Source organism: Daucus carota, chromosome 6 (assembly GCF_001625215.2).
Source record: "Daucus carota subsp. sativus chromosome 6, DH1 v3.0, whole genome shotgun sequence".
NCBI classification, from domain to species: Eukaryota; Viridiplantae; Streptophyta; class Magnoliopsida; order Apiales; family Apiaceae; genus Daucus; species Daucus carota.
This window is the reverse complement of record NC_030386.2, coordinates 8170645-8195384: the sequence shown is the minus strand read 5'-3', so window position 1 is coordinate 8195384 and position 24740 is coordinate 8170645. Positions and strand designations below refer to the sequence as shown.

Here is a 24740-nt window from a genome sequence, read left to right as displayed (position 1 = left end):
CATTTTGTAACATGTCTTACTTAGAATCTTTATCAAATTTCAGTTGTAATTGTTATATTTCTTATCTTTGGGAATTATCAACGGATGGGTAGAATAGGATGGCTAATTGTAAATATCCAATGCCATGTAATTTTATCTAAGTGAAGGATATTCAACTGATGAGATGTAACTATTCAACTGATGAAGACTGGATCATGTTTCAACTGATGAAAACCAAGCATTCAACTGAAGACAAAGTATTCAACTGATGATGCTAAGGAATTCAACTGATGAGACTAGAACAAAATTCAACTGATGAAGTCTGTAAGTCATTCAACTGATGAGGCTAGCACAACATTCAACTGATGAAGTCAAGAGCAGTTGAAAGTAACCAGAACTTTCAACTGATGAAGCAAAGAGCAGTTGAAAGTGACTAGAGCTTAAGTCCGACAAATCACATGGATCGAAAATCACATTGATCGAATTACACTAAAATAGACATGGAAGCCTGATTAGGAAAATAAAGAAGAAGCAGAAACATTCTTATCTCATGCAATGCAATCTGGATAAAATCAAGATGATGGTCAAAGATGAAGACATTTCAGAAAGCAACAGCTGTGCGAATTGAAATCAATCCACAGATTCTTCTATATAAAATCTCACGGGTGGATCATTCAATCCACCCGTATTATTAATACTTGGTGTTTTCTGTTTTATTGTTTTAAAGTGTTCGTTCTTGAATCTTTTTTTTGCGTAAAAGATTGTATTCAACCCCCCCCCCCCTTCTACAATCTTTCTTATAGTTTGTGTAAAATAACAATTGGTATCAGAGCCAGGTTCCCAACAAATAGGGAAAAAGATCAACACTGCTAGAGAAAGATGTGAAAGAAGGATGCTGGAGTGAAGATTCCTGTTCTTGACAAAGACAACCACTTTCACTGGAAAGTGAGAATGCATCTGCATTTGTTGTCCATTGATGAAAGCTATGTGAATTGCATTGAGAAAGGACCTCATGTCCCAATGAAGGTCTGCACAGGTATGGGAGCTGATGGTGAAGATATGGTAGGTAAAATGATTCCAAAACCTATCCATGAGTATTCTCAAGAAGATACTGAAGAAGTGCACACGGACAAGAAAACCATGAACCTTCTGTTCAATGGTTTGGATCAAGAGATGATTGATAGTGTTATCAGCTGCACTAGTGCCAAAGAAGTTTGGGACACCATCAGGACCATCTGTGAAGGGAACGAGCAAGTAAGAGAAAACAAAATGCAGCTTCTGATTCAACAATATGAGTCATTCCATTTCAAGTCTGGTGAAGGTTTGAGTGACACATTTAACAGATTTCAAAAACTGCTAAATGGTCTAAAACTCTTTCGAAGAGTATATCAAGTTAAGGATTCAAATTTGAAATTCTTAAGAGCTCTTCCTAAAAAATGGAAACCTATGACAGTCTCTCTAAAAAACACACAAGAATTCAAAGACTATACTCTTGAGAGACTGTATGGAACTTTAAAGACTTATGAGCTTGAAATGGAACAAGATGAAGAAATTGAGAAAAGCCAAAAGAAAGGGCATTCATCTGTGGCTCTAGTTGCATCTCTTGATGATGCTGTCAAGGACAAGGGAAAGTCTCAAGTTGAGGAAACTGAGAAGTTGGTCAAAGAAGAGAGCTCAGAGTCAAGCAAGGGAAAAGGAAGAGAGAAAGATGTAGCTGATTATAGTTTGTGTAAAATAACATTCTATGTTAACAAGGATTACACTTCATGATTCGCTCAGATGTAGGCATTTAGTTGCATTCAAGCATTAGTAGTAATTGTGTTTGTGCCTATGCTTGAGGACAAGCATCGGTTTAAGTTTGGGGGTGTGATAAGTGGATTTCATATCGACTTGGAAGCCTTCGTTTTGACTTAAAACGATGAAATGGCCTCAAGCTTTTGATGTTTTTGATATGTTTTAGTGTTGTGTTGTGTAGGTTTCTTGGAAGGAGGACGAAGAGGAGACTCATAGCTTTCATTGAAAAAAAACGGTGAAGCAATCGGATGCACGAGGCGAGAGTTATGGGCGAATAAGTGTCGGGTACGCATTCTGCCATTGTGAGGCGCCCGCCTCACTTGTGAGGCGCCCGCCTGAGCTGTGAGGCGCCCGCCTCACACTCTGGGCGGGATTTCTGGCCCGTTTTGACCGTTTTTGATCCGTTTGAAGGCCCGTTCACTGGGGAAGTAAAAGAAAGGCTTGGGGAACTAAAAATATAACCTAGAAACATTCTAAGGAGCACGTGACGGCTACAGAAAAGATCAAGATCGAATTTCATACTTTTTACTTTTGTAATTCTTCGAAGTAGGCGTAACTTTGGATGCTCGTTTCAGATTTGTTTCTTAACTCTTATTCTATTACTTTGACTTTGTTTTTCATATTCAGTACCATGTTTACATTCAACCTATGATGATGAGAAGTTCGATTATGAACTAATCATTATCGTGGGATTCTAGCGGATTTATATATGGATTTCAGTAGTTAATTTGCCTTAATTATTTGTGTGATGAATGTTGATTTCTTCGTATTGGTTGTGCTTATTCGTCTTGGATGCGTAGCTAACATCTTAGATTGTTTGTTAATCTTTATTGAAGCGATAGTGGATATATTGATTTAGAACTTGCCATGCGAACATAGGATTATGTATTCGATATACATGATTAATGGTGTGATTTAAACCATCTTGCATCGTCCTATGTAATCTTGATAGATAACTTGTTCTTCCACCGTTATGTTTTCAAATCTTATAGACATATAGGGTCTAAGCATAATTGGTGTCTGTTTACCTTCTATCTTAATTGTGGATGTGTAGCAGTATGGTGCACGTATAACGACGGTTAGCGTGTATCAGTTTCGTGTTATCTGATTAGTTATCAACCATCACATATCGATAAGGCATAACTCTGAAGGAAGTATATAATGAAGTTAGAATCCCATATTTTATTCTCATTAGTAATCCAGATAATCACTTAGTTATAATTCGACTTTAATTAGTTAATTTAGATAAAACCAACCGAATTGTTATTTGTCTAAGCATTGAATAATAATCATACATTGGTGCATAAGTGCATATTTCTGAATACACCAGTCTCTGTGGGAACGAACTGAATTTGATTCTATACTACTTGTGACCACGTACGCTTGCGTGATTTTGTGCGAACATTCAACAACATCCCACATTTGCTTTGATGATTTAAGCCCAAGTATCAGTTGGGTCATTGTTTTGTTTATTGTGTTGGCAATGATGAGTTGCAAGTTATGGTCATGTGTAATGTATTCTTTGTCTTCTTTGTCGGTCTTAGTGAATTTGCTTTTCTCTTTGGGTATAGACTTCTGTGGAATGCGAACACCATTTTCAACAGACTCGGGAATAATTTTCATTGGCACATGAGGGCCATTGTCTAGATTCCTAATGTATAGAGGATTTACAGCTCGGATGTAAAACAACATTTTCATTTTCCAGTTATTGTAGTCATCCTTGTGAAATGGAGGTACCTTGAATCCTAACTTGTGAGTTGCCATGTTATCAGATAAAATTACGATTGTACGGTCAAGTAGCTTCTAATAATGGTAACGGATCTCAGATTTGTATATCGATTAGCAAGCTCTGCTACCAATTGTTAGGTCCAATCAGACTTAGGGGGGAGGGGACTGAATACGTCTTCTACCAATTCGTCGATTAATTCGATTGCGGAATACAATTCTGTACAGTTCTAAATTAAATTGTAATCAGACAACTCCAACAAGTTCAGGGAATATTCTTTGTATTAGAAATAATCCTCGGGTGCTACAAATTCTAACACAAGTGTCGGCTATAGAGACTACAAGTCACTCTAAACACAAACGTTCGTTATCACAGATATTCTATCTTGTTCTCATATGTGTATAGTCTGTGCACCTTACAAAGTGTGTAGTTAATTTCAAATGCAAATACCAAGCTCTATTTATAGGCTTCAACATCTAACCATGGTTAGCTAAGTGATCCCGAATCTATTGGAGTGATCCTGGTTTTGTTGTTTAACTGCAGGTGGTTAAGCGTTTAAGTGATCCCGGTTCTGTTCTATTTAACCATGAGTGGTTAAGACCTTAGTGATCCCGGTTCACTTATTTTCTTAACTATGGCAAGTTAAAACTCCAAGTGATCCTAGTTCCCGTGTGATTAACCGAAGCTGGTTAACCCTTCCACGTGGCGGCAGTTAACTTATTAGAACTCTAAATGGCGCCAAGTATCTCCCTTGCATGCAGAGTATAGAATTTGACTTATTTAAAATACATACAAACTTAAGTGGTGCCTTTTGTGATCAATCAGGCGCCACTTAGTTATATAATGTATATAAGCAGGTGACTGTATTGGTAAGTGGCGCCTCCATGATCCATGCAATGTAATCCTCTTGCCTTAACCACAATTTTACCTTTAATCTAAGTGGCGTCTCACAGTGTGTTCACTGTGGCGCCTCACAGTGTGTTCACTGTGGCGCCACTCAGTTACTTAGAACAGTTCAGTAGAGTGATTAAGTGGCGTCAATTGAGTAGCATACCCCTATTATCTTTCCATTGACTTGTAGTTTGACTCTGAGTGGCGCTTGATACATAGAGTGTATCAATGTGGCGCCACTTAGTCCCATGACTTAGCCAAATACACCAACACATATAAGTGGCGCTTCTCATGATGATGTATGTATGTATGTATGTTCATATATATATATATATATATATATATATATAGGCTCATGATCAATATAAACCAGTCTTAAAATAAAAACTAGACACCAGTTTTCCCACCACTATTTATAACTACGGGTATCACTAATTTATACTGCACTAATTACTGTTTTTATACAGTATGTATACAGCGATTTTTATTATCAAAATTGAGATAATCTACTTATCTAAACTATTGATAATCAATTATAGATGATCAATTTCATCCGTAGGAAGGTTCTTGACGGTAGGAAGCCGCAAGAGAAGTTGTATGATGATGGTAAGTAGTCGTTAGTTTTGTAAGTTATGATGGAAAGTGTACGTGACTATTGGTAATGATAGACAATGGTGGCAAGTCATGGAAACGTCTGGTAATGGTGGTAAGAGGTCCAATATTATGATTGGGTGAAGATGATGGTCATATACGACGTTGCATATATGTGTGTGTATATATTTATATCCGCGAGATATGCTATATATAAATTAGTGATATGTTATGTACAAATTAGTGATTTCTGTAGTTAAAAATAGTGATAAAAAACTGTCCAGAAACTGGTTTTTAGTTTTTAGGCTAATTTGGTTTTTATTGGAGTAGGACTACACACACACACACACACACACACACACACACACACCTTGGTTAGTACTTGAGTTAAATATTCTCAAGTGGCGCCAAGTAATAATATATATATATATATATATAGGGGTTTGTTCAAATACAAACCAACTTTATCATAAAAACCTAAAAACCAATTTCAAAACTAAACAAATATCCCCCCAAACTCTTAAAAACTAACAATATCACCCCCCTAGCTTTGCCATCAACTTCCCCAAACTTACACTTTCCACCCCGCCACGTCACCACGCCACGTCAGCGCAGGGGGTCCCCCACAGCGGACGTGGCACTGCCACGTCAGCACTGGGTCGCGCCCACTGCTGATGTGGCACTGCCACGTCATCTGCCACGTCAGCACCTGCTGACGTGGCACTGCCACGTCATCTGCCACGTCAGCAGTGGGCTGACCCAGTGCTGACGTGGCAGCTGATGTGGCAGTGCCACGTCAGCAGGTGCTGATGTGGCAGATGATGTCAGTAGTGGACCCCCCCCCCGGAAAAATAAAAAAAATAAAAAATAAAAAGATTGGAGTGCTCATAGCAAAAATGGGAGTGGAAATAATGGTTTTTAGGTTTGTATGAGAGTGTGGTTTGTAGTGGAATAAGCCCCTATATATATATATATATATATATATATATATATATATATATATATATATATATATTTGAATTTGAATCTTTGGCGCCGTTTTCGGGAACAGCTTAATAGACCTGATCAATAATCCGTTGATTGAATCTTCAGTGCAACTTCGTACATACTGACGTCCTGTGCACTAGTCTGGTTCACGAACGACTAGTACTGAAGCGATATTTCGTATTCTTTACTCGATGAAATACTTGATCTGTCATTCCGGGTTTGATGTTTCATCGATAAATCTGATTACGAATAATCAGGATCGGTATACTGGAATCTTCTGGTTCTTGAAACTTGTTCATCAGGCAATCTTCGATAGTAGAAACTACTTAAACTTTATTCTTCTTCAGTGAGGCTTTAACATATTAATAAATTTCTTTCAGTGTACGGTTGTTTATATTAGATATCTTGATTTTCTGTGTCTGTTCGTATCGGATCTCCAACCTATTGATTCATGTATAATACTTAGGTATTGTTTCCTGTTCTTTTGTTGTGTTGAGTTATCGCAATTAAATTACGAGTTACATTATGCTTTACATTTTCAATCTCCCCTAATTGTTTCATTTATAAGTTACACATTATATAAAATCCACGGTAACATTGAATTTGGTGTTACCATGGATACCTAGTCACGTCTATGGTAACACAATTTGATACCAACTGTTATGCTAATAAAATGTATGGGCTTAGGCCAATTTAAAGGTATTTAAGGTAACATTTTTGCTTGTAAAACTCAGATAAATATTGTTGAAACCCATATATGGTGTCGTGATAGTTTTGAGTACTTGTATTTAAACCCCCCCTTCTACAAGTACTTCGGGAATAACAAAAAAATCCATCTCACACATTCACCCCCTCTATGTGATAACTCATATCTAAAACAAAACTTGACTCTATATGATTCATAACAATCTCTCTACATAAGAATTTTAAAATTATGTCATATATTTAGTGGTGGATCTTCATGCTTTTTAGTTTTCACATATTTCATACATTTAGTGGTGAATCCTAGAGTAAATATTCATTTAAAACTATTGAAATTATGTCATACATTTAGTGGTGAATCCTAGAGTAATTATCCATTTAAAACTATTGAAATAGAATATACACTGACACTTATAAACAAAATATTTCTTAATCAATAAATATTGCAAGAAATCATATCCACTAATTAGTTACAATTGTCTCTAAATCCCAATCTAAATAGTTGTTATCATCAAATATAACACAAGAGTCGTACTCCATAACATTAAAATATATGATAATAAACACAAACCAAATATTATCGAGTATTATGAATTGCCATAAGTAAGAGAGAAAAAACGTTTGAACATGATCAAACAAGTTTTAACAAAATTCTCCTTTATTTTGTCCATGTACCAGGAGGATCCAAATCATCCGAGTATATCAAGCCTAAAGGGTTGTAAACCCCGTCCGTTTCTATATAATATCGGAGAGCGTCGTCAGTCAAGAAACCGCCAGAGCCGTTACACCGCGCCATCGCCGATTCGCTGTTTGCATACCGGCAATCCCCCGCTGTTTGCTCCGAAGCGTTTCGCATTCTTCGGATGTAGCAAAGCAGCAGATCTAGACATTGCTGGTGTCATGGGCATGGGTTTTCCACCCTACAGGTTTGTCTTGAACATTTTTGAATTCGTTACCTCAAAACCTTGTAAGATTCATATGGAAGGATTGCTGCTGAATCAAGGAAGAAGGAAAAGAAAAATCAGGTGTGATCTTTCTAATACATAAAACTACATGATTATGATTATGTGATTATTTATTAATTTACGGTATATATTATTGTCATGTGGCTCATTTTTCTTTTTTCATGAGAGGTATAATTGTGTGCTTAAATCAATTTGTTTTGGATTGTTTTGTATCCTATTTCTTCTTCTATCTGTTTTGTTTGAATTTGAAGAGATTGGATATGTGTGTATTAATCTTGTTTTATGTGACCAATTATATTTTATGTGTTCAATATCCTCTTTTTCGATTCTTTGTTTTTCGCTAGTGGTTTTTCGCTAGTGTTCATGATGGATGTTCGCAGTTCTTGGACGGTGGTCATGGAGGTGATGACTTAATTAGTGCGAGCGGGGAAATTAGATTATTTGATTGACTAATTTTATTGCTTAGATTATAGTAATAGCTTTGTATTTTTGGATTTGTTTTGTTTTAGCAGCAGTAATTGTAGCTCTCTTAATTTTATTTATTTTTTGAATGGCAAGTTGACTCTTTTTAAATTCGTTTAAATTTGGATTTTGACTTTTCTCTACATGCTGTAATTTGAATGTTTGTGTTTCATTAGAAGATAAATTGATTATTGTACCTGAATTTCATAATTCATGGAGGCCATTAAAGATGATTTTATTGTGCCTTAATGAGGTATTATTGCGCCATTATTGGTTGATTGGTAGATTGGCGTATACCAAATTTGTGTTGTGCTGATTATGATAATTAGCTATAATCGTGATACATTTGTTTGCTAAGATTTTGTATTATATTTGAGTAGATATATCTTAGCTATGTTTTAAATATTAAATTATATTTTCTAATTTTAAATATTTATTAACGTATCAATCAATTATTTCTGATGGTAATTATATTTTATTATGTATCTAACCAAAGAGATCTCATTATCTCTTTGATGTAGATTCTTCAATGTTTTAATTTACATTAGTTTTTATCTTCCTTTTTATAAGAAATGAATATTATATTCATATCCTTTTGTTTTAATTTGAGTTTGTTGACCCTTTTCTTCTGTCATTTTAGATAGTTCTTATTGTCGGTATGAACTTATTATGTTCTTTTTGTATTGTATTTTTTCAGGTTACACGAGTGGAAGGACATATGATATCGGGACCTCTTATGAGTGTTTTCTTGTCGAACATTAAAACTATATTGTCTAGTATTCTCGGTCATCTCTGCATGTCCGAGGGTTAGATGGTAAACTTTCTTGAACGAAAAGAACTCTCGGCCGCGGCTATTGTACTCTTCGTTATATGAGAAAGTATCTTGTGACAAAAAATAAAATAAAAATATTATCGAATATTTCAAAAGAGAGAATAACCGATATTATTGAAGCCTCTCTGAATTCGTCTTACTTCTGATATTTTTTACAGTGTATGAGCTCAACTAAAATAGACGACAACACAATAATAACCTTGCAAATATTGACACATCGAAATAACCGAGTTTGATAATATTGACGAAAATATGATAAAAGTCCTAGATGACCTTATTTTGAAAATAAATGACGAGATTGTGAAATATGTGGTTAGAGTCTTTTATCCATCATTTAAGGAGAGTCACAATGATCCCTTGTACTTAAATAGCTAGCAATATTAACCCACTCAAAATGACATGGTTTGTGAGATGAATATGATGATGGTGAACATGATATACTATGAAGTCTTGTATCAAACTAGGGAATTATGCCCGCACTACACGAGCTTCCATTAAATTTTTTTAATAAAACACTTACTTCGTTTTTTTATTAAAATCTACTGAAAATGATTCGCGTATTTGTAAAATTATTAGCTTATTAGTTTATACTCACTATCACAATTTCCTTAGCCATGAAGACAATGTTTACTATTCTTACTTTGTATACTGCAAAATTATTCTTAAAAAGTTTTTTAACTCCTAACAAAGAAAAAAAAATATCTTACAATTATCAATATCGGTTATGGTTATACCTATGAAAAACGTATCCGTATTTATAGAATAAATTAAGAAATTAACAATTTAGTCAGCTACGATGAACTCGTCTACTTTCTTAATTTCGTATACTATTAATTTTTACATAAAAATATCCAACATCAAAAAACAAATACTTTAAAAATATTCGTACCACTGCTCAGAATTTTTGCTATGGCAGTTACAACTTGAAATTATAAATAAAATATATTTCTTACAACTATATCTTCCACAAAACTAACTAAAAAAACATTCTACAAAACATATATATCAATACTAACATATTGATAAAATTAATTATGTTGAGTTTGTGTTAATGTTTGGACAAATATACTGAACTCAACGAAATTAAACATTAATTCTGACACATATATCCATTACAAAATTTATAATATCACAAACAAACTAACTCAAAGCATCTCATACCAGTGTTGGCTCTGAAAGTCCTGGAGTGCCAACTAAGGTACCAATCAATAGCCTGACAATGAAGATATTGCTCTTTTTTATGCTAAATTCCAGTGTTGGCTTTGTTAATGCAATGACCTAATGCATTAAATTATAACTAACCGCAAGCTCACGGTGTTTGTTGTAGTGCAGACTAGCAAATGCGGGTCGTATCCTCAAGGAGACAAATGCTATCAATTTTATTCAATTATAGTCAATTGTTTCCGGATCAAAACGATTATAAGAAATATTTTAACTAACTAAATTATAACTAATTAACACTAGCTAAAAAGACAAGGAAATAATATATTAAACACCTAGGGCAATCAGGTCCACCATGCTTACACAATGACTGGTTCTAAAGCAAAAGCAATTACAATGGTCATGCAACTAGAGTTTGTTAATCTCTCTCAAGTATCAACACTCTCGAAACATGCTTACACAAATAATCACTTTTAGTAAATCAATTAATCGGATAATTAAAGCAATGTTAATCTCTCTCGAGTATTAACGCTCTCAAAAATCCAATGATGCTCTCGCATTCAAATTCAATTCTGCTAATTGTATGTGTGCCTCTAGTAGTATATCTCTCGATTATACTCCTATTCGCCTAAAATTAATTCATGATATCGGCCGATTACACAAATCAATATTAAAACATATCAATCAAAATTAACACAACAAATCAAATCACTGTGAAAATCATGCCAACATCATAGTGCAAACATGGCTTCCCCTTAAGCCCTAGAACACACTACTCAATAATAAATAAACAACTAAAGCAACTAGAATAATCAAAAGACATAATTAAAATAACAAGAAAAGAGATGAAAATTAGAGAAGAAAACTTGTAACATTCAATGTTGTCACATCAAGAAAAGTCATAGACTTCTCCCTTTCGTCTCTCTAACCCTAACCTAATCTAATATTCTCCAATGATAAAACTGATCCTATGTCTAATAATAAAAAAGTCTTTTAATATATAAAACTAATATACAAATAGAAATCCAAAATCAAGTAGGATTCTATCGAAAATTCGTAGCTGACTTTGCACAGCAGTTTTGGGGCTTTTCTGATTGGACTTTGCTTCTTGGACCACTTCTAAATTCAAGAACTTCGCGTTAAGAACGTCCAAATCCGACATCTGGAACTCAAGATATGGCCCAAACAGTGTACAAATTGGGTAGAACTCAATAAATCCGAATTTTAATAGAAATTAGCTCGAAAATAGCTAATTTATCTTCAAATCCTTCTCAACTTGAAATTCTTTATTTCCTACAATAAAATAATAAAATCAATTAAATAAATATTCAAATCAGTGCAAAATATAATTAAATATGGGAATAAAATCATATACAATATATATAAAAATATATTCTATCATGGCCCTCCTTTGTTTTTTCACCAGCATGATGCTAGCATGACAAATATCGAGATAAGGAGGCCAATCCCAATATTTTGAAGGATCATAATATCTGCTTCTTTCTTTGTTATCCTTCGAAGACTTCGAAGAAGTGGAACTATTACTCCATCATAGATATGTATCCGGATAGTGAGACACATCATCTGAACCAAAGCAAAAAACTTCCAAAACATCTGATGCCAAAACATCTATCAGATTGAAGTGCTTGGAATACTCTATAGGTATGCTGTTGAACCAACGCGATATTGTAGACTGATCTTGCAGCCAGATGGGATGTACCCTCACAATAAATTTTACATCCTTCACTCTTTGTATACTGCAGAGCTTCCAAATACATATCGTATAATACTTTAAGAATTTTGAAACTAATGCAACATGAAATAAATTATTAAGTTGCCTGGAAACTCAAACTGTTATACAACATGTTTATTTTGCTCTAGTATATAAATAAGGCCATGAATATAAACTCCATCTTACATCAAAAATTCAAAAGAAATATAAAAATATTAGACAAAACACTTATAATGCAATTGAAACCAACATCCAACATTGATATAATAGTTTTTAAATAGTGCCACCAACAACTATAAAATAACTTCTTTTAAATACGATGAGGAGGAATTAGTACCTGAATATACTTTAATTCATACTTTGATCATCGATTCATACATGATCTCTGAACTCAGATACAAAATGATTGATAAAATGTCTAAATATGAAGGCAGGCTTCACCGCATATCAAATGTCTCTTGTGTGATGGATCACAATAGGTTGACTATAGTCAAGGCTGAGCAAGTTATAAAAAAAATAAAAATTATGAAGATTTTTCTATTCAAGCTAGTGAGAATTTATTGCCCAAAAAGAATTTAAAATGAGAAAACTAAAAATTTAATTTAGAAAATAAGAAAACCATTGATTTCATTAAATACCTGACAACTATTATACTATTTGTGGCGATTCTTTGTCTTTCGTCAACACGGAGTTCAATAGAAGTACCAAATGCCTTGTCCCGTCATTGTGCATCAACTGTAGATTAAAAATAATAATTTAGATAAACGAACGTGTGTGTGTGAGGAGGGGGGGGGGGAATTTAAGGTGCCAACCCCCTACAAATTCTCTTATCATAGAGATATGAAACCATTCAACAACAACCTTCCATCTTAGGTGTGAAACCTGAAAACATCTCCGCATTCTATTAAACCTGAAGCATCATAAATAATGAAATGAAAACAATTCAGCAAAAAGAAAATTATTTAGACAATTTTCTTACCTTGCCACTTAACAACAAGTAATTCACTATCCTCAAAAAATCAAGTCATATGGGGGATCTTTTCTATCTATCCTAGTGGAAAAGGAACATATGATACATATATTCACAGTATAGAGAAAGAGTAGAGAGCAAATGTTACAATATGGATAAGAAAAATGGAGAAGCAAAATTATAATTCAAGTCTTTGTTGCAATACATCAAACACTTAATGGGTTATGTATCAAAAGTCATAAAAATTACAATAAAAAGTTGATTCCATTATTTTATATACAATTGACATATGTAGAATCATACAGCGTAGGAAACATTCTGCCATATGACGGATAAACTACTTATCGGTTATGGAACACATATATAATCATTATATTTTCAAGTATCCGCAGTTGGCAATCTAACCTAAACACAAATCATAAAGCATGTATATAGTTACAGTTTAACCTCTTTGTCGACCGGGGAGGAGTATATGGTGGGGATGGTGGCTTGTCCATTAATGACTAAGAAGAAACGTGATCCGTGAAGCCTAACTTGTGTGATTGATCTCTGATAATCTGCAGATTGAAGCTGGATTTGAAATTAAAATTAAGAACAGATGGAAGAGTGGGTAACAAACAGCGTGAATATAGCCTACTAGACAATGAAGAATGTGTATAGTTATAGTTTAACCTACTTGTCGACTGCGGAGCATTGGATTGCGGGGATGGTGTCTTGTCCATTGATTTCCACGAAGAAAAGCATACTGCCATCCTTCATCGGTGTATATTGAATCGTGTGGCACGACGGTGATTGATCTCTGATAAATTGCTGATGAGACGAAATTTGAATTTGAAATTCATCACAGGTGGAAGAGTGTGTAACAAATTGCGTGAAAATAGCCTCCCAGAGAATGCAGCCACGAAAAAAAAAGGGAATCAGGTCGCTCTAACCGCTTATTTTTAGCGGGTAAAGAAAAAAGGTAAATATAAGGGCATTCTCTAGCATGCATTAAGTATATATGGATATATGGATTGAGTTTTTAATTAACTTGAAGTTCAATGACATTCTACTTAAAAAAGGCATTTCCGTCTTGTTACGTAGAAATTTCTACTAGTTAGAAGGGTTGTGGAATGGAACAAGAATCAGATCAGCAGTTTTGATAAAGATTTAGATGTGCGAACATTACATCATAAACATTTACAAGTAAAATGTCATAATACTAAGAAATGCCTTTCAACAGAGAATAATAGCCATTCAAACTCAAAAGAAAGCAACTTCTTCGAGTATCAACTTTTTTATTGGATAGCCAATAAAAATCGATACCCTACTCAAACATGTCAAGCCTGCAAAATCACTTATAACCAAAATTATTGAAAGAGGAGATCAAAAGATGACCCTTATATAATGTCACACTTTCGTCGATTAACAATATAGTCTATGCATTTACAACTAATATATTTTATCAGGTTGAAAATCGATCTTGGTTTAGAGCAAACATATATCAAATGAAATTTTACAACCAATTTTCAAATTAATTGTTAAAACACATTGATATGATATAAGCATTCTAGTTTTTTGAAATAAAATAGTATAGTTAATCCTTGTCATTAAAAAGTTCAATCAAAAAATAATTTTTCATAATACTTTATTTTAAAATTTACATTTAAATTTCATGCATAAGTAAATAAATCATATTAAAATATAATATCTAGAAAGAAGTAAAATTTATAGTTTGATTTTTACTCATTTCAAATTATATTTTTAAAATTTTTGAACACGGATTTAATGATAATCAACAAATACAATACCAAAATTTCTTCCCAATGTCTAATTTTTTATTATTCTATACTACTAAATTTTTTCTTATGATTACGATCCACGAACGAAATTTTATACCATGCTCCAACAGATGAATACAAAAAAGGACGTATGAGGAAAGTGGCAGGAAGATGCAAAACAGAACAGGACAAAAGAGAGCACAGATATTTTACATATCGATTTTACAACTAATTATTATGGATTAATAATAATAAATAAATAATGAGCACGGTTGGATAACTCAGTGGTTAAGAGCTTATCCTCTGTGGTCTTAGGTCCTGGTTCAACCTTGGCTCACCTCGGGAATATTTTAGAACAGATACTAATTTATAAGGTTATAAGGTTATAAGTTATATTTGTCAAAAAAAATAATAATAAATAAATAATAGGAATAAAAAGAAGTTAAAAAGGAAAAACGCCAGCGAGGCAGATCATGTGAGAGAAGATTTATAAGGTTATAAGTTATATTTGTCAAAAATAATAATAATAAATAAATAATAGGAATAAAAAGAAGTTAAAAAGGAAAAACGCCAGCAAGGCAGATCATGTGAGAGAAGAGAGGTGCGACGTGGGAAACATGTGACTACGAAACAAAATCAGACAACTATTTTACTACTATTGCTATTATTTTCATTATTATTTGGAATAAATAAATATTCAATCTCTACAATTATTGCGAAAACGATTTATAGCTGAATTTTAATTTTATATATCCACACACACACTCAGATCTCAGTACTCGTTGGTTTTTGCATCTCCTTTTATTACCCCCTTTCTCTCTATCTCTCTCAGATCGAACACGAGGTACGTTTATGAGGCCACACCTTCTTCGATTTTTCATTTTTATTGAATTTAATTGGGAAAGTTACAGATGTGTTTGATGTGTATGGTTTTTGAAATTAGTGATTTGTGATTGTTATTGTCTTCTCCCCACCACTCTATGTGGTGGTTTGATAATTGTTTGTGTAATAGGCTTTGCTTTGTGATTTTTCAAGTATTGAGTTATGATGATTTAGAGCTGAATTCGTTTGTTTGGTGGAGATCGCTTCTTTGGTTAGATAGTTTTGGAATAGATATGTAGGATCTGGGATGGAGAGAGAGAGAGAGAGAGAGAGAGAGAGAGAGAGAGATGTTTCCTCTAGGTTTTCAATTGGAGAGAAAAATGTTTGGAACGAAAGACCATGTTTTTTTTGGGATAGGTGATTTGGAGAGGAGATTAAAATCCAACTCTCCCGTGACACTGCTCGGGCTCTCCTTGATATTAAGCCCTTGCAAATAGGGTGATTCTTTCAGTAAAGAGATTTTCTGTAATAGGTCAAACTTTCAAACAAGAAGAGCTAGAATTATGGTCTTGTTCCCTCCTCTCTTAGTGGATCCTTTTGTTCCCTCTTCGACTAATTGTACAGTAATTGACAATAGACCAGGATCAAATTAAACAACTATTTGCAGGGTGACTTCCATTTTGTTTTTGTTAATCCATTTTGTGCCTCACTTTTAGCTACCTACCTAAATGGTTTTACTATTTGGTTAATCATAAACAGATAAAAAATTTGTACCCTAAATTCTTAGTGGTTTGTATAAGGGCTCAAATTTTATTGAGTGCATATTGTAGGTAATGTGTCTAATATTTATTTGGAATTCAGACACAGTTTAGGGTGTTGTTGATATATCTTTACATTTACAGTTTTCTCACAAATTTCTTTAATCTATTTAGACAAGTATGGGTGCTGAAAACAATTTCGACATGGACGATGGGACGCTTGAGATTGGCATGGGTAAGAATAATCCCGATCTTAGTTTTGTTTCATATATTCTACCGTGACTCTGACAAATATTGATAAGAAGCATTAAAAATTACTTTCCTTGTTTGTGGCTGCAAATTATATTATGAATCTGATCAACTTATATGTATGCACAGAATATAGGACGGTCTCGGGTGTTGCTGGACCACTGGTTATCCTTGATAAAGTTAAGGTGGGGCTGTTGCTTTTGCATCACTTGGTTATATCCTTATTACTCGTGTGCATTTGCATGTATTATTTATGTAATATGGCATTTCTTATTTTGATCCAGGGACCTAAGTTTCAAGAGATTGTGAACATTCGATTAGGGGATGGAACAACTCGACGAGGTCAAGTTTTAGAGGTCGATGGGGAGAAAGCTGTTGTTCAGGTAATACAGCAGTGTCATATAGATTTTTTTTCGATCTCATTGTCCCCAAAATTTCACTGCCCGACTTTAAAAAGTTTCTCAGTAGTCCACTGGGTAACTGTAACAAATTTGGTGGAACAATTTCTTTTCTTAGTTTATTTCTTTAATTCCTAGCGAGTATTTAATGTCCACTGATATTTTGATACCATTTTGCACATCAGAAGCATTTGAACTATAGTTGATTCACGACACTAATGTATTTGTATTTAACTCTTCATAAAATCATAATACTTTCATGTGAGAATTTCACCTTAACCGCTTTAGATTGCCGTGTCAACAATTAAGCTATGAAAAGTCTTGGACAAAACTTCTTTCTGGAGGGTTCTTAAAAGGTCATCTATAGGCTCAACCTCCTCTTAAATGCTTTAGATTGTTTTGATTTTACCACCAGAATGTCTACGAGGACTAAACTAGTACTTGAGTGGACATTTAAAACACTTTATAATATGGTCAACTTCACATTGGTATAATTGTGCTGACGGTGGAATATACCTCATTCGATAATCATGGTCAACTCACCAACATTGGCAATACTGATTAAAACAACATTTAGGACTGCATATGTTTCCAATGTGTCGTATGGTGGAACTGCTTGGTGTTTTTAGTTGACTGATGGTCATAGCACATGGCACAAATGGTTCCTGCAGTCCAATGACCCTGACATTTTATTAGCTATAAAGTAGACACATTAAACTGACTTTGCTGTTTGTTGTTTGATTTATTCTTCTATAGGTATTTGAAGGAACATCTGGAATTGACAACAAATACACAACTGTGCAATTTACAGGAGAGGTAAAGTTACTTAAATGCTTTCATGTGATACTGACTGCGCAGAAGGTTGAGTCTTGTTGTCTCGCTTTATGACCTGAAGGGGATGTACAAATCTTAAATTCTTCTTGCCAGTAGGTGTTTAGTGTTTATAAATAATCTCACTAGAGAGACTAATATATGCTCCAGAAAGAAGCGATTCATTTCCCTGTAGATTCTGTGTAATGTATAAATATATTTATTCCAGTATGACTTTATAACTTGTCAAAACCTTCATACATGGCTGTACTTGCTAAACTTCTCTTGGGCATTGATTTTACCTTTTGAGAAAGAGAATGATATTTTTTGTAACAGGTCCTGAAAACTCCCGTCTCATTGGATATGCTTGGGCGCATATTTAACGGTTCCGGGAAACCAATTGATAACGGTCCTCCAATTCTACCTGAGGCTTATTTGGATATTTCTGGTTAGAGTTTTATTACCCTAGCTGCTTTAAAGCTACAAATAATCTTATCTTCATTTAATTGAGTCTCATGTTCAACACTTGTGTGCTCTAGGAAGTTCTATTAATCCTAGTGAGAGAACATATCCCGAGGAGATGATTCAGACTGGGATCTCAACAATTGATGTCATGAATTCCATTGCTAGAGGGCAGAAAATTCCTCTTTTTTCTGCTGCAGGTCTTCCACATAATGAAATTGCGGCTCAGATATGCCGTCAGGCTGGTCTGGTCAAGCGGTTGGAGAAAACCGAGAATCTGTTGGAGGTAACTATTATATTAGTACTTTGAAGTTAGCAACGTGCTTCTAAAAGTTTTTGAGCTCTTGTTTTGGTAAAATGTGTTCAACCTAATTTTGTTATATGATTATGAATAGCTTCTACTTATAATACATGAATGTATATATTAGGACCTTGTTACATAAACCTCCTTTAAGGTTTGGGAATCATATTATAGCTAGCACTGGCAGTACCTTGGTAGTATGTACTTTCTTACAACAAATATGGTGCTCTATGATTTTACAGGATGGAGAGGATGATAATTTTGCCATAGTGTTTGCTGCCATGGGGGTCAACATGGAGACTGCCCAGTTTTTCAAACGTGATTTTGAGGAAAATGGTTCGATGGAAAGAGTCACCCTTTTTCTGAACTTGGTATAGCATTCAATTTTTTACTATATTATTGTTTGTGTGTCTACATGGGTCCATGATTTCTTTTATAGATTTGGGTGAGAAGTAGCTTGAAACCCTAAATATTGTGTGCTCTATTTACAGGCTAATGATCCTACTATCGAACGTATTATTACGCCTCGAATTGCTTTAACCACCGCGGAATACCTAGCATATGAATGCGGGAAGCACGTTCTTGTCATTTTAACGGATATGAGCTCATATGCCGACGCTCTTCGTGAGGTATTAAATCTCATCCTCATCAGTACTATCAATAGTTACTACTGTAAAAAGAGTTGAAAAAGTTATAATTGCATGTATCTGTGCACAAACTTATAAAGAGGTCAACATTTGTACTTGATTGTATTTTATTTATACTCAGGTTTCTGCTGCCCGGGAGGAAGTTCCGGGAAGACGTGGTTACCCTGGTTATATGTATACTGATCTTGCTACCATTTATGAACGTGCTGGGCGAATTGAAGGCCGAAAGGGATCCATCACGCAGATTCCAATTCTAACTATGCCAAATGATGGTAAATATTATAATTAGCTTGTGTAATACTTATTTTAGCTTTTTGCCGTGCAGCTTATATAGCTTGACTTGATTTTTAACTCAGATATTACTCATCCCACTCCGGATCTTACTGGTTATATTACTGAGGGTCAGATATACATTGACAGACAACTCCAAAACCGACAGGTGCGACTAACATTTTTAATTATGTAGTTTGGGCGAAGTCTTTGGGTTCTGTGGCCGGAGAAAACAAGTTTTATATTAAACTAAATTGTTGATGGCATGTTAGGTTGTTAAGACCCACAGTTTGCGCCATGTATATCTGTGATACAACTAATTTCTAGTATTATATGGTATAGAAGCTAAAAGCCTGTAAGGCGGCTCTTGCAATGTAATTGACATCACTTCAGTCCAATATTTTATGCTATACTATGCCCCACTATGAAGATGTTACTTTGATGCATGTTTTACAATTGTCATAATATTTAGATACTGAACTTTATGTATTTTTTTAAAGATAAACTGTTACCGACCTTTCTTGTCTAATTGTGTTTTTTCTGTTTAATTGACAGATATATCCCCCAATAAATGTGCTTCCGTCCTTGTCTAGGTTGATGAAGGTAAGTCTTATGGCGCTACTGCTTAGTTGATACGGAACATAAATGCAAACTTCATGTCTAGTGTATGATGTGAGAGCCTCCTTGAACTAATGCCATCTGAATATTGCAGAGTGCCATTGGCGAGGGCATGACCCGCAGGGATCATTCTGATGTGTCTAACCAGGTATAGCTGAACATGATAGCAGAGAACTTGACTACAATGACTATCCTCTTGTCGATTGATTATACAAGTCAATCTTATTACCATGTACTTATTTTGTTTTATGTTGTCATCAGCTATATGCAAACTATGCTATTGGCAAAGATGTTCAGGCAATGAAAGCTGTGGTTGGAGAAGAAGCTTTGTCTTCTGAGGATCTGGTCTGTGACTCATACTTTTCTGATATATACTCTTAATACCTATTTTGTGTACAAGTACTTACTTTTAGAACTTATATGGTATTTTTTTAACAGTTGTACTTGGAGTTCTTGGACAAATTTGAAAGGAAGTTTGTTGCTCAAGGAGCATATGATACTCGTAACATCTTCCAGTCACTTGATTTAGCATGGACATTATTGAGAATTTTTCCGCGAGAGCTTCTCCATCGTATACCAGCAAAGACACTTGATCAGTTCTACAGTCGAGATGTAGCTAACTGATGTCAGAAATAAATCTTTTGTACCTATCCGTATGTTGAATCCCTGGGCTTGAGTTTTGTGTTCACGTATTCTGTGGCTTTGCTTCTTAGGTTCATTCTCCTATATTCAGCTCCAATAATAAAGAGATCTTGTTCTCGCTGAGTTCCCCATAGCCTCAGCACCTCAATAGTTAAGAGACATCAATTCTTTTCAATGAGAAACCGTTCAAATTTTAAGTACAGTAATTTTATATAGCTACATGCCTGCAGTTTCTTTGTTTGCTGGCGGATATGGGTTATGGTATGAGAAACATTAGGTCCTCTGGATCCTAGCAGTCGTGTTTATGGTGCTTGTTCTATTAATTATTTCTTTTTGTGTGAAGCTTAATTTTTGGGGTATTTATTTAGGTAATAAATTTTTTAATGTAAAATTTAGTATATTTGACGATGATGTCAGACCAGACTTCATGTATTGAAGTATGTATTATATATCATTATATCCTACCATTTTGCTAGTTAAGATGAAACAGATATTTGGCTGCAAAAGTTTACACTTAATCAAGCTAATTATTTGTTTTTATCTCATTTGGTATCTAGCCATGTGATGTAAAAGATATTATGGGGATTGCCAACTGATTCTCTAAATGTGTTCTTAAGTTAAAGCATAGAATGAGTTCTAAGCTTTATTATAGGAATGGGCGTTCCGAATCCCTTGGACATTTTTTAAAATCGTTACTCATTTCCTATTTTTAGGTAGTTTTTGGTCACCCGCCTATTTCATATTCTGGAACAAAAGTTTATAATCCTCGTTTTTTTATATATTCTTGATTCTTATTATTTTATACTTCTTATATTTTTGGTTCTCAGTATTTCCCATTTACTGGTTAGGAATGAATACAGGGTTGTTAAAGTTACACAGATTCTTTGATCTTTTAATTTTGATGCAGTTGCACATTGTTGGACTTGCTTTCTCTTCATTGCAAGGTTTGGTTTTCGACACGCATTGTTTACTTGTGTTGGCCAACAGTTTTCTATATCAAATTCGGCATGTTCGGTCTTATTTGTTAAAACAAGGATTTAAGTCTGGAAAAACCACTATTCCAACGAGAGTAGTCTTTAAAGCTTAAACTGACATGCCATGCACATTTGCACTCTTAGGATATGGATTTGTCATGAAGGTCTAGAAAAATCAAAGTTAGCATCATGGAGATCCAGAAGGTCAGGACTTCTGGAGAATGTTAACCATCCTTTTCTCTCCGAGTAAATGAAACAAGGCTGCAAGACTAGCCCAATCACGAGAGCTGAAAGGCTAATCATCATCACCTTCAGAGGAGCCACAGCTAAAACTACAAAAATTAGCAAGGTTGGAGGAATGAACATCAAGATCGCTCCAGTCGTACCTAATGGTACCTTGTAAGGCCGAGTCGCTGCTGGATAGTTTACTCTCAGCTTCATGAATGCCACAAACTCCACAAGCATTCCAAAACAGTACAAGAAGTTTTCTGCAGCTACAATCTCCTGAAAGCTCAATGCTGACAGAAATATAACACCAGATGCAGAGGACAGGATACCGATGATCGGTGTTCCATAGCGAGACCTCTTGCCAAAAAACTCGGGAAGCATTCCTCGTTCAGCCATCCCTAAGAGCTGAAAGGAGTCGCTGCTCATCTCGGCCACAAACATGCCCACATTTGACATAGCAGATGCTCCTTGCACCCACGTTCTTAACCATACCCCTCCTAGAAATTTAGCAATATCTGAGAAATAACCATCAGTCCAGAGCTCCTGATTAAGTGGGACAGCACCTGTACCAATTAGAAGTGGGAAAACATACCCAAAAACAACAAGAATGACAGCATAAAAGAGAGATCTTGGAAGAGTTTGGCCAGGATTCTCAACCTCTCCGGCTAAGGTACTGATCGAGTCCCAGTAGTTCAAGTTCCAAAAGAGAGTGTTCAGGTATAAACTCCAATCAACTCTTTGCAAGTCAACCACAAACCATCTTTTAGGCTGCAACCTTGGAATCGAAATAAGTCCCATAAGCACAAAAGGGAGGATTGAGAATACCCCCAGGGCTATCGCAGCCCACCCCACGATGCTTAAGCCTCTGTAGTTCAAATAAGTGAGGAGAACCACAAAAGCAAGGACTGCCACCGCCCTAGGCAATCCGCTTTCTAGAGCAGGAATTCCTGATTTCAGATAGTCCAGGAACAAAACAGGGTAAAGTGCATTGTCAATGACTCCGCTCAGCCACTTCAGCCAACCAAGCTGAAATCCCCAGTAAGGTCCCAAAGCCGAAGAAACCCAAACCACAAAACCTCCATTCTCTGGGAACATGGTTCCCAATTCCGCTGTCAATAGTGCTTCCGGGACACTCCATACCAGTGGGAATGCCAGGAAGCCAACAAGGGCTAGTAGAGGACCCGCAGCTCGGACACTGTCTTCTACGCCAAAAGGCCCCCCGGAAACCTCATAGAATATGAGAAATACCAGAGGTAGCAGTGAAATTTTATCGCGAGTATATGAACCTGGAGGCAAGCCATGTCCCAAAGCTGTATACTCAGCATTGTTTTCTTCCATTTGGAAATGCTTTGTTAGAATTTTAAGCTCCCAATTTCTGCAAACAGTTATAATATCTAACTACAGGCGATCAGGTCAATAAATATTCATTTCCAAATAGCCAACATTATCAGTGTCAACTGTGTTCATTTCCATTAACCAAGATAATACATTTAAAGCCTGAGACACAGGCAGCCGATCGAATATACTTGTAGAGCAACAAATAGCATACAAACAAGTTACACAATTGTAGCACATCATTGATTTCTACGATGCACATAATGTTATACAAGTATAAGGACAACTCGGCTTAGATTTCATTGTAGCATGGTGTCTACCTAAGACACTTAATTCGCCTATCCTATACCAAGCATAAGTACAACCTATAATTTTCATTATAATAAAATCTCGCAAATAATTTTTTCAAAAAGTATAATTAACCCAGTAAAACTTTTAACTAAAATTAATTAATACATATAATAAATAAACATTATATAGATTATGTAAAAAAATTCAACTCCAGTGAGACATCTCTATTGTTTATAACTTTAGTCGTTCGCTATAGTTAACCAACCTCTATAAACTTGTAACAAGATTTCACATCATCTATTACTATAATAAAATATTATATTTTATTTATAAAAATAATAATAAAAATAATAATAAAAATAATATAACGATCTGTAATATTGTAATTATTTATGCAAATAAATAACATTATTATCTGATTATTATGTGCTCAATATTATCTGGTTGTGCTCTGATTATATTCATGAGAGTCAGTGTATTTCATTTCTATTTAATTGTTGAGCTGTGTTATCGATTTCTATTTGTTATGGATTTTATAGTGATTGGACTTTATAAAATTATGTATTGTCTGTAAAATTATTTTTATGGCTCTATAATTTCATTAAATATTTTTAGAGATCTAAAAAATTCTTAAATTGATGTTTCGTTAATTATTCAGTTCTAAATGATTTTCTGTGTAGATTAGAGTGGGGTATTTCTATTAATTTCAAAAATATTCAAAAATCATGAAAATCATATTTTATTAGTTTTTAATCATTTTAAGATTTTTAAAATTGTTTTGATATTTTTCCGGGCCATTTTCACCCGTTAGTTGTTCGTTAATTATTATAATTTCAGTCCGGAACCGGCCCCAAAAGAGAGTACGTGGCTTATTTTGTAAAACGTGGCAGCCTCTCCGGTTTTAATCAGTTCAACTCATTTTCTTTTTCGCCAAACATATCAATCTCTCTCGACCTCATCTCTCTCTCTCTCTTTCTTTCTCTCTCGCTCACCATCTCTCTCACCTTCACATCTCTCCCGCCTCTCCCTCTAATCTCTCCGACCCCTCGTCTCTCACCCTTCCTTTTTCTCTCCTCGCGCTGCTGCGTTTCCGGCCACCGCCCTCTTCTCCCCAATCTCTCCACCTCTGTTCGTCTTTTCCCGCTTTCCCTGTTTTGCAGCAGTAAGTGTGTATCTATATGTGTGTTTTTCGTGTGTGTATCAGTGTGTGCGGCTGTGCGTGTGTGCCAGGAGTGTGTCTGTGCGCGATGGTGTTGTGTGTGTGCGAGTATGTGGTCTGGTGTGAGAGTGTTAAGTGAAAAGTGTGTGCGTGTGTTTTGTGCAGAGTGTGTGTTCGTGTGAGTGTGTTAAGTGAGGTCTGTGTGCGTTTTGTTACTTTTGTAT

The 24740-nt window shown here is 34.9% G+C and overlaps 2 protein-coding genes across 2 annotated transcripts; one reads left to right on the top strand and one right to left on the bottom strand.

Annotated features, from left to right (window-relative positions):
* Positions 1 to 15209: 15209 nt before the first annotated feature.
* LOC108227625 (V-type proton ATPase subunit B2) lies at positions 15210 to 21016 on the top strand. Its single transcript, XM_064079347.1, has 15 exons — positions 15210 to 15396; positions 16307 to 16367; positions 16511 to 16566; positions 16666 to 16764; positions 17536 to 17595; positions 17926 to 18037; positions 18129 to 18337; positions 18595 to 18723; positions 18844 to 18981; positions 19121 to 19271; positions 19356 to 19438; positions 19825 to 19872; positions 19982 to 20035; positions 20149 to 20232; positions 20326 to 21016. The coding sequence occupies exons 2-15, from the start codon at positions 16313 to 16315 to the stop codon at positions 20509 to 20511; spliced, it is 1464 nt and encodes a 487-aa protein (XP_063935417.1). The 5' UTR covers positions 15210 to 15396; positions 16307 to 16312; the 3' UTR covers positions 20512 to 21016.
* A 497-nt stretch (positions 21017 to 21513) lies between these two features.
* LOC108227626 (probable polyamine transporter At1g31830) lies at positions 21514 to 23197 on the bottom strand. Its single transcript, XM_017402870.2, has one exon. It carries the CDS (start codon positions 23067 to 23069, stop codon positions 21660 to 21662), a length of 1410 nt encoding a protein of 469 aa, XP_017258359.1. The 5' UTR covers positions 23070 to 23197; the 3' UTR covers positions 21514 to 21659.
* Positions 23198 to 24740: the final 1543 nt, after the last annotated feature.